This window comes from Ascaphus truei, chromosome 3 (genome assembly GCF_040206685.1).
Source record: "Ascaphus truei isolate aAscTru1 chromosome 3, aAscTru1.hap1, whole genome shotgun sequence".
Classification (NCBI taxonomy): domain Eukaryota; kingdom Metazoa; phylum Chordata; class Amphibia; order Anura; family Ascaphidae; genus Ascaphus; species Ascaphus truei.
The window spans coordinates 147,528,029-147,545,918 of NC_134485.1; the positions used below are offsets into that span (position 1 = coordinate 147,528,029).

General features: G+C 39.4%; 1 protein-coding gene across 2 annotated transcripts; it reads left to right on the plus strand.

The window, feature by feature from the left end:
- The first annotated feature begins 2,208 nt into the window (after positions 1 to 2,208).
- On the plus strand, positions 2,209 to 7,655 carry LOC142489231 (uncharacterized). Of its 2 annotated transcripts, none has more exons than XM_075589638.1 (2): positions 2,209 to 4,535; positions 6,486 to 7,655. In XM_075589638.1, exons 1-2 carry the CDS (start codon positions 3,386 to 3,388, stop codon positions 7,166 to 7,168), a joined length of 1,833 nt encoding a protein of 610 aa, XP_075445753.1. In that variant the 5' UTR covers positions 2,209 to 3,385; the 3' UTR covers positions 7,169 to 7,655. The 2 variants fall into 2 exon arrangements, with proteins under 2 accessions (XP_075445753.1, XP_075445754.1); XM_075589639.1 differs by having other exon boundaries at positions 6,493 to 6,618.
- Positions 7,656 to 17,890: the final 10,235 nt, after the last annotated feature.

Consider the following 17,890-nt stretch of genomic DNA (forward strand, 5'->3'; position numbering starts at 1 on the left):
ATCCCTTGTAAGAACTGATATTTTAATAGATGAAAATTATGTACACGACATCACGATACAAACAATTGAGGGAAATGGCACTTATCCTTCATATTATTTAGACTTAAAAATTAATGACAGGCGAGTTTCTATTGAATTAGTTGAACATGACAGATTAGGTTGTGACTTTCTTATAGCATACAAAGATGTGGCTTCCTTCTTTACAATAAAAGAGGAAGTTACAGAAAACCGCAAGCATACGGAATTGACTGTGAAATTTGACTTGGAAAAAATTATCACAGATCAATGCAATGAAAGTGCTTTTAATGATAAAACAAAATTGTATAATTGGTTAATGACACACAAATATATTTTTCAACAGTGGGAAAATCAGGTCGGATTTAGAAAACAAATCGTACACAATATTAATACATGTTCTACACTACCAAAGAAACAGGCACAATATAAAATTAATCATGCCGCCTTACCAAGCATACAAATTGTAATCAATGATTTACTTAAACAAGGAGTACTGCTTGAACAGTATAGCCAAATGAATACTGCAGTATATCCAGTGCCTAAAAAAGATGGTTCATGGCGAATGGTGTTAGATTATAGGGAAGTGAACAGAGTCACACCTTCAGTGGCAGCACAGAACACACATTCACCTTCGATCTTAAGCGGATTACAGCGTAAACGCTTTAAAACTATGTTTGACTTAAGCAATGGGTATTTTAGCCACCCAATCACGCCTGAGAGTTATTGGCTAACCGCATTTACCTGGCAAGGTAAACAATTGGTTTTTACACGCTTACCACAAGGTTTTGTAAATAGTCCAGCTTTATTCACTGCAGACGTAGTCTCACTATTGTCTAAATTTGCTAATACAGAAATTTATGTTGATGACGTGTACCTATCACATGACACAGAAGAAGAGCATTTTAAAGCTATGACAGAAGTGTTAATTACATTGACAGAAGCAGGTTACCTTGTTTCCCTAAAGAAATCTCAGCTTGCAAGAGAAACTGTGACATTTTTAGGCTTTGAAATAGCTGAAAATGGCAGAGGCCTCTCTACTAATTACAGAGAAAAAGTTTCCAACATCAGTGTTCCTAAATCACTAAAACAGTTAAGAAGCATTATTGGGTTACTGAATTTTTCAATGACGTTTATCCCAGATTTTAATGTACTGATTGAACCATTACATCACGCAACATCACGCGAGATTAAGTCAGAGCAGACTAGACCGAAAACACCTTTTAAATGGTTAACAGTTGAGGATGAGGCATTGCGAAAGTTATTAGCAGCAGTTAATGATGCTTCCTACTTAGCGCAGCGCGACCCGACAAAACCATTGTCAGCTTATGTCAACATTTCACCACTAGCTGCATACATTAGAATTTACAATGCTATGGAGACAGTACCAATTACATTATTATCTTATGTATTTACAAACACAGAGAAGAGATATTTGTCGCTTGAAAAACTATTATCAGCGATTACACTCACAGTGCTAAAATCACGTGATTTGGCACAGGGACAGGATATCTATATACTGTATACACTTCAGTAGCTTCACTAGCAACATTGCAGAAACAGACCATTCCGGATAGGAAGGCGTTAAGAAGTCGCTGGTTAAAATGGTATACCATTATAGAAGATCCCCAAATACATTTTGTGCATGATAAAACTTTAACTACATTAGACGACCTCCCATCCCCCTTTGAAGGGGTAACATGGGAAAATCAAACACACCCAAATGACTTTTACACATGCATTTTCTACACAGATGGTTCAGCTGTAGACTCCAGCAAAGAAGGAGTGAATAAATCTGCAGGTTCAGGAATTGCAAAATATGATGCACATATGAATTTGTTGCATAGTTGGCAATTACCTGTAGGAGACCACTCTGCACAGTTTGCAGAGATTCATGCTTTAGCTTTTGCTATGAAAGAAGCACTTACAGTTAAGGGACATGTACTTATAGTTACAGATTCCGCTTATTTAGCACGTTCAGCATTGCAGGACCTACCAATTTGGAGATCAAATGGATTTTTAAATGCCAAAAGGAAACCACTAACGCATATAGCTAAGTGGAAGGCCATTGCGGCCTATCTTGATCAAAAGCCTGATATTGAAATTGTACACGAGCCAGCGCACAGAACGCTTGGTTCATCGGTTCATACTATGGGAAACCAGTTTGCAGATAGTCTCGCACAAACTGTAAGTCAGAAATTTGCCGTTAACAAAGTGTTAACAAGGGCACAGTCAAAGTCAGCCAGTCTCGATGCAGAGTTGTATGCTTGTCTGGATACCACCAGGCCTAATCCACCTGGGTATCCTAAGAAATACTCATTTAAACAAGTCGACAATAATTGCATGGTTGTAATTGATGCTAATGAATTCATTGTTCCCCCTGTAGCAAGCAGAATGCAGATCGCTACGCAAGCACACGACAGTGTGGGACACCCTCACCTAGGGAGAGAAAATGTTTTGTTGACACTGAAACATAAATACTGGTGGCCGAACATGAGGAAAACAGTTAAGACAGTTCTAAGCAACTGTAAACCATGTCGGTTGGTGAACGCTCCTAATCATCAGACCCCACCATTTATTATTAATGCAATACCGAACAAACCGTTTGATTTAATATATTTGGACCATATTGGACCTTTGCCAGCATCACATTCCTACAAACATGTTTTGGTTTGTGTTGATGCTTGTACAAGGTTTACGTGGTTATACCCCGTTCGTGGTACGACATCTAGCTCTACGCTTAAATGTCTCAACACCTTAGTAAGTGTGGCTAAGCCCAAGGCCTTTCATTCCGATGGTGGACCTGCTTTCACAGCAGCAGAAACCAAGGAATGGGCCGCAACATTAGGTGTTGATTGGGCCTTCAGCTCACCGTGGCACCCGGAAAGCGCTGGGATCGCTGAGCGTAGAAATTACGAGGTAAAACGACTTTTAACCAAAATGCTATCTAATCGTCCTACACAGTGGTATCCACTCTTAGTTACGGTTCAAATTGGCCTAAATAATATTCCTAACACAGTAACTGGTAAAACACCCCATGAACTGTTATATGGTACTCCTATGAATACACCGTTTACTAATGATTCTATTTCTGTCCCAGGGAGACTTGAACAAATATTAATTTTACAGGAATTGAGGGATTCTTTTTCCCATACAGCCCACACACCACGTAATCCTGCAGCTTGGACGCCGCAGATTGGACATTCGGTCCAGGAGAGGGTTGCTAAGGTAAAGCCGTTGCGGCCTAAGTGGAAGAAACCTACCACGATACTTAAAAAGATAAATGAAAGAACCTTTATCATCCAAGATACAAAAGGAAAAGAGAGAAAAGTGAGTATCGATAATCTTAAGCCTACAGCACATTGCAGTAATGTCACTGTTCAAGATGGAGGAGACACCGTATCTGCGACAGACTTCGATCGAGCTGCAGCCTCTCGAAGCACAGATTGCAAGACAACAGGATGTGGAAAATAATCACGCAGGTGAGGTCCTACAAGCTGAAGCTGACTTCCCTGACAGTGACCAAAGACATATATATGTGTTACCTGCCATACCGGATCAACGCAACATTTACCAGAAGGCCTATCAAACAGTGGCTAAGGTGATCACAAAGAAAAGACTGTTAAAGACTATTTTGTGTTTCTCAATCTGTTTTGCTTTTCTAGCAATATCAGCCAGCGTTATTTTCAGGTTACAATGGCATTTTGTGACTCAGCAAGAAGGAGAGATCATCGACTGGAAACGTACAGCAGCACACGGTATTACCACACCAGACTCCGGCATCGTGAAACGAGGACTACATTACGATTTGAAACCGGTGGACATACAGTCGGTTGGTATACCTCAAGGTGTGTATTGGAAGCCGTTTCCTAAACCTATCATCCAGAAACGAAAGACTTTGGGGATTTCACAGGTTGTGCTGTTTGATTCTACTGTGCTAGCTAAAGAAGCTGGTATAACTACGCCAGAAGGAAGGAAGCTGGTGACACAACATCTGAATGCACAGATGCAACAGCTGCAATCTACAAGCCTGAAATATGATTTACCCCTTCATGACCATTGGAAGCAGCAAAGCTACCGTGAACAACGTTGTCATGCTGAATTTGGACATTGTTATTTCATTGACTTTCAAGGAACACGTAAATGGCCAACGAAGGAGCTGAAAGCTGATCATTGCCCTCGGCCTGGTGTGACCATGGACAATATAAGGTATAAGCAATACCCTATTTTCTATCTGAATACAGGTCAAATTACTCAGAACGGATTCGTTCCCAATGGACAGACTGATCCAAGAGTGGCATTCTGGGAAGGTGCTGAAGAAGAAGAGTACAGAATACCTGGGGGGGTAAGACCGTATATATCTGCTGTTTTTTGTACTGACAGTATTTACTCAGGATGGTGGAACTCATCAATAACCGCTGAGGACCTGTTACACAAACTTCAAGATGTGATGGAAGATGCTAAAACTGGACAGCTAAAGACAGCAGCACTTCCGAAAGAATGGAATACAAAAGGTGATGGTATGTTGTTTCGTGAACCTACAGCATGGGACACTTGCACTCAACCACGCTTTGCTACATTTACCAATACGACATACTACAGCCATTCATGTAAAGGTTTCAAGAATGCGTGTGGTATCACATTGGAGAAATTGATTAATGAAGGAATCTGTGATAAGGACACTACAGTATTCAAGTACGGTTGTAAACCGTGTTCCTTTTATTACAATCTCACGCAAGGCTATTTTAACTGGCAACCGAAAATGATTGATCAAGGATTTTTACATTTTTCTGGGTTACGAGGTTTTTGGTGTGTGGAGCGAATAGTGATTATGAAACCTAATTACAAAGTCTACTCCCTGTTCCAGAAATGTCTCAATGATAGTTTGCATATGAATGTTGACACGGTAATCAGGGCAATGAGCGATTTGATGAATGTTCAAATAGCTCCAGATGATAAACCCTGTGAGTATGACACGTGCACCACACGTAATATTGTTAACATGCCCTACTCAGAGGCAATGTGGGGTACGAATGCAACGATTAATGCCATAGTGTATTATGAAAATGACACAGAGTTCATGAATGAATGTAAAGTTTCAAATAAAACATCTGCAAGAAAATTGCTTACTAACGATGATATTCTTATAACCACAGGACACCTGCTGAGTGATTCTGTTTCTGTTATAAGTCAAATCTCTGACTCAAATGATGAAGAATTAAGGAGAGGTATTTTGGTGTTAAGAGATCACATGATAAAATTTGCTTCCTACACAATTTCAGATATAACAGTGTTATCTGAAGAAATTAAAGCTTTGGTTATTCTTAATCACATTACTTCTATCAGGTTAACATTGCAAAGTAAAAAGGTTGACATATCACTTTTAAATCTCACTTTAATCACACAGACTCTCAATTTAAGTCCGAAGGAATCTGAAATCCTGGCATATGTTTCACAAACCACAGTTTATGACATACGAGAAAGAAACCACAGACGGGTTCATAACCCTGATGACTCATTATGGGAAGTTTTTATATACTATGAATTATTTATTCCAGGAGACGTATATACAACAAATTGGGAACTGCTTAATTTTGGACACATAACACACACAGGTTCTTATTTCGCAAGGATGCAGGTTGCGCAACCATTTCAATACATGTCTGTGAAATGTGATCGTAAATTTTTCATCAGCACTATAAGATGTGTTGATGGAGGTTACTTGATTTGTGATGACATTATACAGCACATGCCTTGCAATAATCAAATGCAAGGTAGCAACTGCCCGATAACTGTAATGCCTATTCAAACCCCTTTTACATTAATTCACAGCCTAGATAATGGGAGTTACATAGTGTTATCTACAGAAAAGGATTGCGATATTCCTCCTTTTCAGGCATCACTTGTCACGGTTAATGGGAGTATACAGTGTTATGGTACTACACTTATTCCACCTCTGTTACATCAGAAATTCACATCTGGAGTACATTTCCAGGTACCAGCTATCACACTGATCCTTCCTCACATGACAGCCTATTTGGCACATTTAAAGAAGATGAAGGTTACTATAGGGTTCACACATGATATAGTACATACCCTTTTACAGAGAGTTCACAGTGAATTACTACGTGTTGATTTGCACCCAGGTGATTTTCCCCAGTGGTTAACTACACTGGGTGAGTCATTGAAAACTTTTTGGCCAATGACAGGTAATTTTTTGACAAAGATAGGCACTAGCCTACAATCTACTGGTAAAAGTATCTTTAGTGGACTAGGAAATGCGTTTGGAATCCTAGGTTATTTGAAACCAATATTGTTTTTTATTTTAGGGATAATAATCCTTGTTATTTTGCTTCTTATTTTCTCATTTCTTCCGAAGATGAAGATGAAGAGGCGTTCAGCGTAATCACATTTTGCTTTATAGCATATATTCTTATATTTTTACCTAGATACTAATATACTGTTTTAAGCACACAGGTCAAATCTAACCTGCTGCAGTATGCTTTGTTGCAAGGACACAGACGAAAAGAAAGATGCTTCACAAATCTTGCGTCTACCACGTTCCTATCAGACCTCCATGAGGATGTACTTAGATGAACTGGTTTTGCCAAATCGGAAACAACGCAAAGTGCATGCAGTTCACGATACGATGAGAGACTTTATGTATCAGGACTCTCTTGCTTCCTCTGGACCGTTTTCTGTTTTAACACCTAATGGGACATTGCTACCGCGTAGCTTGCTAATGTTATGTAATTTTTGGCAAGTGAAATCTTTGCTGTCTCTTGGTGATCAACCCAACTTCAAGTGTAGAGACATTCACCGTCAAATATTTCAAATGTCTTTTTATACAATTGAAGAAGGTCATATCAGTATTGTCAGCCACGGGTCATATAATTGTACCACTTTGCTTGCATGTTCAGGTAATAAACATCAACATTGTTTTGGTGCCCGTTGGAATACTACGCTCTTGAGTGTGTATGAAAGCCAACATCAACCCGCTTTACAATTGGGTGATTTTTACAAATTGATACCTTCCCATCGTGGAATAACTTGTGCACATATGCGCAGTTGTGGGTGTTTTGGCGATCAGTCACATACTCCTATGAGTTCAAGCTCATCTACATCAGAGAGCTGTGACACTGTCTTCCAATAGTACACATAATGAATATTTTCTGCTTTGATAGTTTTTCCTGCATTTGCAAAAATATGATAATTATGTGTAGGAGAGGGTGTTATGGATTACAGGTATTTTCTGGCATATAACGCATAATGAATACAGGTCACAGGTACTTATATACGTAGTATCATAGTAAGGCCTAGTATAGCTTAGAGTATATTGTTAAAATCCTGGTTTTTCTTGTCTTAGAAATAATAGCTTGTTTTGCTCAGAAGTGGCAGGATATTAGGACAGGTTACAAAGACATAAAAGGGGAACTTATAACGGTAAACACGCCGTGGTTAGAACAGTAACTTATGAAATCCAAGGTTACTAAATACAAGTCCTAAGATCGTAAACATCATACGTCACAAACCACAGAGTATGGACACATGACACGTGACACACGTACGCAGCAACTAATACACTCTATATTAGGTTGGCCCGACTCCATGTTAGATCAGAGAGAGAGAGAGAAAGAGAACCGAACTTAAGTGTGAAGTCACACAGATGAGACTGAGACTGGCTGACCTGACCTGACGTAATATCTTTTGGTTTGTGAGTATTGACAATGCATATCTAGTTATAATCTCTGCATAGTTAGGAATGGATTGGTAACATACTGTAACTGTTAGCCATTGGCTTATAAGAAGCTTGTTCTGATATTTCTGATATTTCTGAATATTGTTGTAATACAATAAAGGATAAACCTTTTCTTATACAAACTCTGAGTACCCTTTCTTTATAAATAATAATCTCACGATACCCTCCATATATCATAATATGTGAGGGTGTGGCCGAGGCTTTTTCAAGTGCAACATTTTGGTTTGTGTTCTCTGCTTAGAGCAGGATATAACTCACCATAAGGCGACACTTGATAAAGAGAGGTAGGATTGAACCCAGATTAAACACATACCGCATTTGTAGAAGCCCGGTTTGCGTTGTTGGGACAGGAAAGTGGGATTAGTTTGAGGCACATAATGGCTGCGTGTTAATTTGTCTCCTAAATTCGGAGAACGCCTACTTGTGAGGCTAGCCCGATCGCCAAGTGTGTTCCTGAGTTCAGAATCTGTCATTAGGGTACCCCAATGTTTCTGGAGTATACCCCTGAGATCTGACCATTGGCGGTTGTAGGTGCTAATGAACCTAATTTGTTTCCTACCCTTGTACTTGGGTCTAACTTGCAGGAGGCTCTCACGGGTGACTTTGCAACAGTTATTATACCCTTTTTTAATTTGGGATATAGAGTATCCTCGATTTTGGAATTTAGTTTTGAATTCTTTAGCTCTGGTTTTGAATGTAGCAGCAGTGGAACAGTTCCTCTTAAGTCTCAGAAATTCGCTACGTGGAATTCCCGAGACTTGATGCTGAGGATGGAAACTAGACGCGTGGAGAATAGAATTTGTCACGGTATCTTTGCGATGAATATCTGTTTCTATCATACCTGTTCCACTGATGCTAATCAAAATATCCAGGAATACCACAGAGGTGGGACTGCTCAAATGTGTGAGTTTGATGTTAAATCTGTTGTGGTTCAGTACACCGATGAAATCTGCAAATGCATCACTGGTGCCTTTCCAGACAACCAGGATATCATCAATGTATCTGAGCCACAGCAGGGCCAAGTCACTGTAGTGACGGTGAAGGTCGGAGAAGACTGCCTCCCTCTCCCACCATCCCAAAAATAGGTTAGCATAGGAGGGTGCACATGCCGCTCCCATTGCTGTGCCTCTAGCTTGTAAATAGAATTTGGTTTTAAAAATAAAATAATTGTGTGTAAGGATGAATTCTAGAAGTTCCATGAGGAACTCGAGAAGGTCACCTAGAATGTCTTGCATAGACAGATAAAATCTAGTTGCCAGGAGACCTTCCCGATGGGGGATACAAGTGTACAGGGACTCTACATCACAGGTCACAAGGGTAGTATCCCTATCGACCGTGATGCAGTCGACCCTGGACAACACCTCCATTGTGTAGCGGAGGTATGACGGCAAATTAACTACTGCGAGGCACAGGAATGAATCCAGGAAGTGGCAGGCAGGTTCACATAAGCCCCCTATGCCAGAGACTATAGGTCGTCCGGGTGGGCGGGAGGCATTCTTGTGGACTTTGGGTAGAAGATAAAATGTCGGAATAACAGGGAATTTAGGTAGTAGGCCATCATAGTTAATTTTGGATATAGTCTTGTTGTCTAATGCAGTATGTAAAATGCGTTCTAGATCAGATTTGAATCTAAGTGTTGGGTCACAGGCTAACTCAGAGTAACATGCTACGTCTTGTAGCTGTCTGTATGCCTCCCTTTCATACATGCTCTGCGGCCATATCACTACATTGCCCCCCTTGTCAGATCGCTTGATGACTACAGAAGGGATCTGCTGTAGTTCCCTGATGGAAAGCCACTCATCCTTACCCAAATTCTGAGTTCCCCGGGATAACGGTAGTTTCAAGATTTCTTCGGTTACTGCTGCAGCGAAGACTTCAACAGCTGAGCAGCTCTGGATCGGTGGACAGAACGTTGACGTTGGTCTTGTCCGTAATAGAATGTCTTTAGTAGAGGTTGTAATTAGCTCTTGTTCATCCAGAAGTGCATCCATGTTGTTAAGTGTCTCTATGTCTTCAGTGTCCCACACTGCAGTGGGAAGGATATCCAACTCTAAATCTCGGGGTTTCAAAAAATGTTTATGAAGCAGTAATTTGCGGCAAAAAAGATTCAAATCCTTAATGGCTTCGAATTTATCCATATAACTAGTCGGCGAAAAAGTTAGGCCCTTCTTTAGGACTCTGATTTGGGCTTCTGAAAGGGTAAATTTAGAGAGATTAATGATAGTCAATTCCTCTCCTACCACGCCCGTCGCTGCTGGTATTGCGGCTCGTAGCCGAAGGTCTCTCCGTCCCTTAGCTGTCTTCCTTCCCCTCCTTGTCTTCCTCTTCCTTTTCTCGAGCGTTTGCCCCTGTCTAAAAAAGAGGAGGTAAGTGTGGAATTTGATGGAAGGGAGGTGGATGTTGAGGCATGTGGTGCATCAACATCAGATGAATCTACATCTGTTGTAAAAGCATCAGATGACAAAGAGGCGTCTTGGGCCTGTGGTCTTGTCTTTCTAGACTTCTTGCCTCTATTCCACCTGTACACCTGTTTTCTGTCAAAGTCAGTAATGTCCCTATCGAATTTCTTTTTTTTATATTCAATAAGACCTTCCTCAAATTTAATTAGGTCAGTTTCCACCTTTTCAATTAGTGATGGTGTTACGCCAATAAGATCTTTTTTGGCTAGTTCAATTTTATACGTTAATTCCGTTAGATTCTGTTTATCAAGTTCTATGAGAATTGCAATAAGCTCCAGAGAGCAGGCAGTTAGTGATATTTCCCAACGTTCTTTAAGAGTACTATCTGAGAACTCAAAGGCTGGAAACAGCTTTATTCTCAGTCCTCTAGGGACAATTTTTCTAGTAAGATAGTTGTCTAGTGCTGTTTGATTCCACCAACTGCGTAACCTTCTCTGTGAGAGATATTTAAATGTGTTAAGACTGTCAGTCTCTTTCACCCCAGAATTAGGATTTATAGTTTCAGTCTCAGTTGGTTGAGAGCGTGAAACAGAGAATGCTGCTATAGCATTTGCAATTCTATTTTCATCTTGAGCGCTAAAATTCATGCTAGCTCAATATATAGTGAGATGAGGGGACAAAGAAAAAGTGTGAGTTAAAAAGTGGAGCTGATATAGGAATTTTTGCAATTCAGAGAGCGCAAAAGCAGTATACAGTATAGGTTAGAACACACAGAGATATCGCTCAACACTTACATGAGTTTTGTCCTAAACACTGTTGATAAGTCAATTATTGTAAGACTGAACAGTGGTGCTAAAGGTTAATAGAAATATGCAAACAACAAGAGGAAAGCAACCTTTAAATAGCACACGGACATGAATGAAAGTGTAACAGAAATGGTATTTTATTCAGGTGATTAAAACAGGGGATGAAATTTTAAAAGGAGAGGGGGGCTCAGCGCTACCTAAACATATTGGACATGGAGGCAAGAGTCAAGTAAAGATAAAAATCAAGACACATACAGGGTGTAGGTGGCTATATCTAAGCACACCTACGTGACAATATACCTATACTGAGACCTTGTAACCACATGTAAAGGATATAATGCCATATAATTTGATGCAATAATTACATGATAGAGGTACACAGGAATTGAAGGTAACAGATTGCAAAAATACGTTACCACTCAGCAGGTGATTGTCACAAATAGTTAGGTCAATACTCCATGTTGTAGTCCAATGAGATGTATAATCACAGTAACACAGGCTCCAGGATGCTGCCATGTTTGTAAACACTCTCTGCTCATACAGCTGCTTGCAATCCATTTAATTTTGGCGCGATTTTTGTAATTATGATTCTCCCTATAAATGCTAGCTCTTTGCTCCCCTCACCACTCCCAGAAGAAGACAGTTTCCCGTCGAAACGCGTTGGAGTGGGAGTCTTGCTGAGGGGGGCCCCTACCTTTCCTATCTACAACATGGAGTATTGACCTAACTATTTGTGACAATCACCTGCTGAGTGGTAACGTATTTTTGCAATCTGTTACCTTCAATTCCTGTGTACCTCTATCATGTAATTATTGCATCAAATTATATGGCATTATATCCTTTACATGTGGTCACAAGGTCTCAGTATAGGTAGATTGTCACGTAGGTGTGCTTAGATATAGCCACCTACACCCTGTATGTGTCTTGATTTTTATCTTTACTTGACTATTGCCTCCATGTCCAATATGTTTAGGTAGCGCTGAGCCCCCCTCTCCTTTTAAAATTTCATCCCCTGTTTTAATCACCTGAATAAAATACCATTTCTGTTACACTTTCATTCATGTCCGTGCGCTATTTAAAGGTTGCTTTCCTCTTGTTGTTTGTATATATATATATATATATATATATATATATATATATATATACATATATATATATATATATATATATATATGCAAATACAACTGTATGCTCATCTGCATGTCTTAGGCAGGTCTGCAACCCCGCCTTTCCCCATTATCACCCAGCATACAGCACTTCCACAGCAGCAAGGGGTTCTGGGAAATGACATGCAAATGAGCACACAGTGTCACTTTTTGCCTCAAAAACCATTTTAAACATGGTTCCCTATAGGCTTAAGCTTGCTGCATGGTCACAGATTTGAGCACAGCCAGGGTTAAGGTGCATACCCAGAAAACCACCCACAGACAGCTGTTTCGACCTTAATGGGTCTCATCATTGCGGGGTTGATTTTAACTGGGTATGCAAAGAGGCTATGGGATAGGCTATACCATAATACTGAGTTAAGTTATGGTGAGTAAAAAAAGTGACAGAAACCCTCCACAGGAAAGCAAATATGCAAATACAACTGTATGCTCATCTGCATGTCTTAGGCAGGTCTGCAACCCCGCCTTTCCCCATTATCACCCAGCATACAGCACTAATATATATATATATATATATATATATACACTGGCGACACACTTTATTCGAGCTCGGCTAGTCCCACGAATTCGGGTATACCCGGGTGTATTGAGGTTTGTGACTGTTTTCTGCCCGAGTACATTGAGGTATTTTCCAGGCAGGGATTGAAGCATTTTATTACCGCTGGCTGCAATACTGCACAGTATATATATATATATACTGCATTACAATTCAGGAATTTATGCCATCTGGTAGACACGCGAAGCATTGCAGCCTATTAAATCCTAATCATTATCATTTAACAGATCAGCCGCCCGTCAGCCAGGCATGAACCCAGGCTGGGAAGGCAAACACAACGGGGCTTGTCAGAGGTGAGGAGCGGCGCATTCCAGGTATCTGCCAGGTACATACTGGGTATTTGCTCGAATAAAGTGTGTCGGTGCAGTATATATATATATATATATATATATATATATATATATATATATATATATATATATATGAATCCACTCCAGCAGGAGCAGACACAAGACAGCACTCAAACAAAAACACAAAAAACACAGCGCACAACGCTCATAGTGCATTAAAGGTATATTAAAAAAACAAATCAATAGGGTAATTATTGTGCGTACATCAATAAAAAATCAGTAAAGCATTTTGGGGTAAGTTACCCATCCACCAGCAATGCGACCCGGATCAGATGTCATCAGCAGGGACCTTGCACCACACTGTGGACCGGATCAGCAGTCATCTACTGGAGCTGGAGCTGGTGAGTAAGTCCCAGATTTCGAATGGGTAAATAAGGAGTCCTTTAGATGTCCCCGGTGAAGGTGAACAGTGTCCAGCCACCAGCGGCTCACTAGGGAACGGTCGTGTCCCGCGGTCCTCGCGACGGCTGGTCTCTCTCCTTCTATCCACCGCACCAGCACTTCCGTGCAGTGACGTCACTACAACTCGCGTCGCGTCACGTCACAATTCCTCTCCGGTGGCCGGATCAATGTAAAACGGGGCAGAGAGTCCAATAGCACACTTTCCAACGCGTTTCGAAACCGTAAAGGTTTCTTCATCAGGGATTAAAGAATGGCACACTAACTAACATTAAAATACCCTACGCTAGCAGCCCATTGGTCCGTCGCACGGACGTCCTGTCCAATGGGATAGCGACAAGGGGGGGAGTGAATCCTAACAGAAAAAAACTATCAAAAACAACTTTATTCATAGACAACACACAATAGTATAGAAAACGATTCTAAAACGAAAGAAAAAGGTATTAATGCAACATAATATATCAAATAATTCAGTCTAAAAACATGTACATATACACTAGCAATCTTTAACTAATGGAATATGAACATTAATTTGCAATAAACTCTTTAAACTTTTGAAAACTTTTAAAGGAGAAGCATGAGCTATATTAAAAATGAACTAAAATTGAACCTTGGCAAGGGGATATGGTTTAAAGGAGCTTTCATATAAAATCCCAAAATATTAAAAATTATTTCTCAAATCAAAAATATATATATAGATGGATAATTACCAATATTATTCCTATATACTTATAAATACATTAAAAATTAATTAATCTTAAAAATATCTATAAAATATATACTCTATAAAAGATCAAAGGAAAGAATTAAAATAAAATAGACCAATATATATTAAATACTCAATATAGGGACCAGATATCAATATCCTCATTTAGACCCCCTGGATGTAGTGTGTTCAATTTATGTATCCAGAAGGTTTCCTGTTTTGATAGTTCTTTAACTCTATCCCCTCCCCTTCTATTTCTCTGTATATGCTTAATCCCTTTAAACAGAATAGAGGAGGGGTCCCTATTGTGGTGTAGTGCATAATGTTTGGATAAGCTATGTTGCATGTATCCTATTCTTATATTTCGCAAATGTTCTTGAATCCTTACTTTTAATGGACGCTTCGTGCGTCCCACATATTGCAAGGAGCACGGACATTCTATTACATATACTATATGGTCTGAGTTACATAAGATAAAATCAGTAATCTCGTGTTCTTCTCCAGTGGAATTGCATGTAAATGATTTCCTGACAGAATGCATGTGTTTACACACCGAGCACTTTCTACACTTAAAGTTCCCTACAGGTTGTGTGTTTAGCCACCTTGTCTCACCAGTCTGATTTTCTTTAATTTTGATTTTAATGTCACTGGGTGATAGTACATTTTTTAAGTTTTTGGCTTTCCTATATATAAATTTAGGGTGCTTTGAAATATGGGCACCTAATATCGGATCATTAGACAAAATGGCCCAGTGTTTTTTCACAATCTGTTCAATTTGCATTGTCATTGAATTAAAACTGGTGATAAATGCCACATTACATTTATCCTCATCTACCCTTGTCGTTTTTATTTCTTTTTGTTTCGATATTAGCATTGTTCTTCTATCAAGTTTCCTTGCTTTATCCAGATCATTGATTAGTTTATCCAAAGGGTAACCCCTTTCTAGAAATCTGGATGTTAGTTTTTTGGCCTGTTCTTCAAAATCCTTGTCCAGACTGCAGTTTTTCTTAATCTGTAAAACTGGCCACTGGGTATGTTTTTAATCCACGTTTTCTTGTGGTTACTCGTGGCCAGTAGCAGATTGTTAGAGTCCACATCTTTAAAATGTGTTTTTGTTGTAAGTTTCCCTTCCTCTGAAGCCATTAGGCTAAGGTCCAGGAAGCTTACTTCCCTTACACTATCTTCATATGTGAACGTCAAGTTCTTATTGTTATTGTTTATATAGTGTAGGAAGTGACCCACAGAACACTGGTCCCCATCCCATACACAAAGAATATCGTCTATAAAATGACGCCAAATGATAATGTTATTCTTAAAGGGATTGTTGTTATTAAAAATGAATTCATTTTCCCATCCTCCCATATACAGATTTGAGAAACTGGGGGCAAATCTTGTGCCCATCGCACTTCCGCAAACCTGTAGAAAAAACTAATCTAAAAACATAAAGTAATTATGCTTTAGTATATATTTGATGGACTCCAAAATACATTTTTTATTTAAGGAATGTAGTTCCGAATCGCCTGATAAGAAAAAATCTATGGCCGCCACACCTTCCACATGAGGTATATTCGTATAGAGGGCCTGTACATCACAGGTAACCCACCTATACGAATCCTTCCATTCCAGTCCCTCTAATAAGTTCAGCACTGAAGTTGAATCCCTAAGATGGGAGGGAAGTTTTAACACATAGGGCTGGAGAAAAAAAATCTACATATTGGGAAAGGTTTGCGGTTAGGCTCTGGATTCCTGAAATAATTGGTCTACCAGGTGGATTTATTAGGGTTTTATGTATTTTGGGAAGATGGTAGAATATGGGGATTTTTGGGCAGTCTGAATAAAGAAAATCATACTCATTTTTAGAAATAACACAGGTCATGAGGGCTTCATCAAAGAGGCTTTTGAGTTCAGTCAAGAACTCTTTAGTGGGATCTTTCTTTAATCTCATGTATGATGAGGTGTCGTTCAAGAGTCTAAATGCCTCTCCTTCATAATCTTTCCGATCCTGTAACATGACACCTCCCCTTTATCTGCCTGTCTGATAATCAGATTGTTATTATCTTTCAGAAATTTTAATGTTAATGTTTCACTTTTACTGAGGTTATGTTTTATATCACCAGTTTTACTACCACTAGTCAGAGAATTAAATTCGTTGTTAACCATATTAAAAAAGGTCTCTAAATGGTGACCTTTTGAATGCGCAGGATAAAACCTAGACTTTCCTCTAAATTGGGTATGCCTGCATTTTAAATCATTATCCATATTTTCAGTTGGAGTGGGTGTAATTATGGGAGAAACCTCTAATGTCTCCCCCTCCTCCTCCTTACCTTCTAGGTCAGTTTTAATGAAGTGTCTCTTCAAAGTAAGTTTGTGTGTAAACGTATGTAAATCTGTGTATAATTGAAATGAACTTGGACTACAAGTACGGGAAAAGGTAAGACCTCTATTTAAAGCCTTTTTTTGGTCATTTGTCAAAATGACCTTGGATAGATTAAAAATCCCTCTAGGGGGTGATAATTTTAGTCCCTCTCGCAATCTCTTTTCTTTAGATCTGGTACCCCCTCTTGTTCCTCTTCTGGTAAAGTTTTTTCTTTTTTTCCAGTGAGGATTTTTGGGGGGGTCCCAGACATTCTTCCTTCCTTTTTGGATCTGAGTGTCGATGTTTGACCGAGTCTAAAAAACAAGACGGAGATGATTGGGCAGGTGACCTATACCTAGGACTAGGTTTACTCATCCCATGATTCATATTTTGGTCATGTCGCTCATATTCCCTTTGACCATATCTAAAATTTGGGATATAATTCCTTCCTTTATAATTAGGGTTCCGGAAGTGCCCTTCTTGCCTATGTGGGGGTGGATTACTCATGTATTGTTGAGAACCTCTTCTGTCATCATACATTAGATTTACACGCAACCTTACTTTGAAGAGACACTTCATTAAAACTGACCTAGATGGTAAGGAGGAGGAGGGGGAGACAGTAGAGGTTTCTCCCATAATTACACCCACTCCAACTGAAAATATGGATAATGATTTAAAATGCAGGCATACCCAAATTAGAGGAAAGTCTAGGTTTTATCCTACGCATTCAAAAGGTCACCATTTAGAGACCTTTTTTTAATATGGTTAACAACGAATTTAATTCTCTGACTAGTGGTAGTAAAACTGGTGATATAAAACATAACCTCAGAAAAAGTGAAACATTAGCATTAAAATTTCTGAAAGATAATAACAATCTGATTATCAGACAGGCAGATAAAGGGGAGGTGTCGTGTTACAGGATCGGAAAGATTATGAAGGAGAGGCATTTAGACTCTTGAACGACACCTCATCATACATGAGATTAAAGAAAGATCCCACTAAAGAGTTCTTGACTGAACTCAAAAGCCTCTTTGATGAAGCCCTCATGACCTGTGTTATTTCTAAAAATGAGTATGATTTTCTTTATTCAGACTGCCCAAAAATCCCCATATTCTACCATCTTCCCAAAATACATAAAACCCTAATAAATGCACCTGGTAGACCAATTATTTCAGGAATCCAGAGCCTAACCGCAAACCTTTCCCAATATGTAGATTTTTTTCTCCAGCCCTATGTGTTAAAACTTCCCTCCCATCTTAGGGATTCAACTTCAGTGCTGAACTTATTAGAGGGACTGGAATGGAAGGATTCGTATAGGTGGGTTACCTGTGATGTACAGGCCCTCTATACGAATATACCTCATGTGGAAGGTGTGACG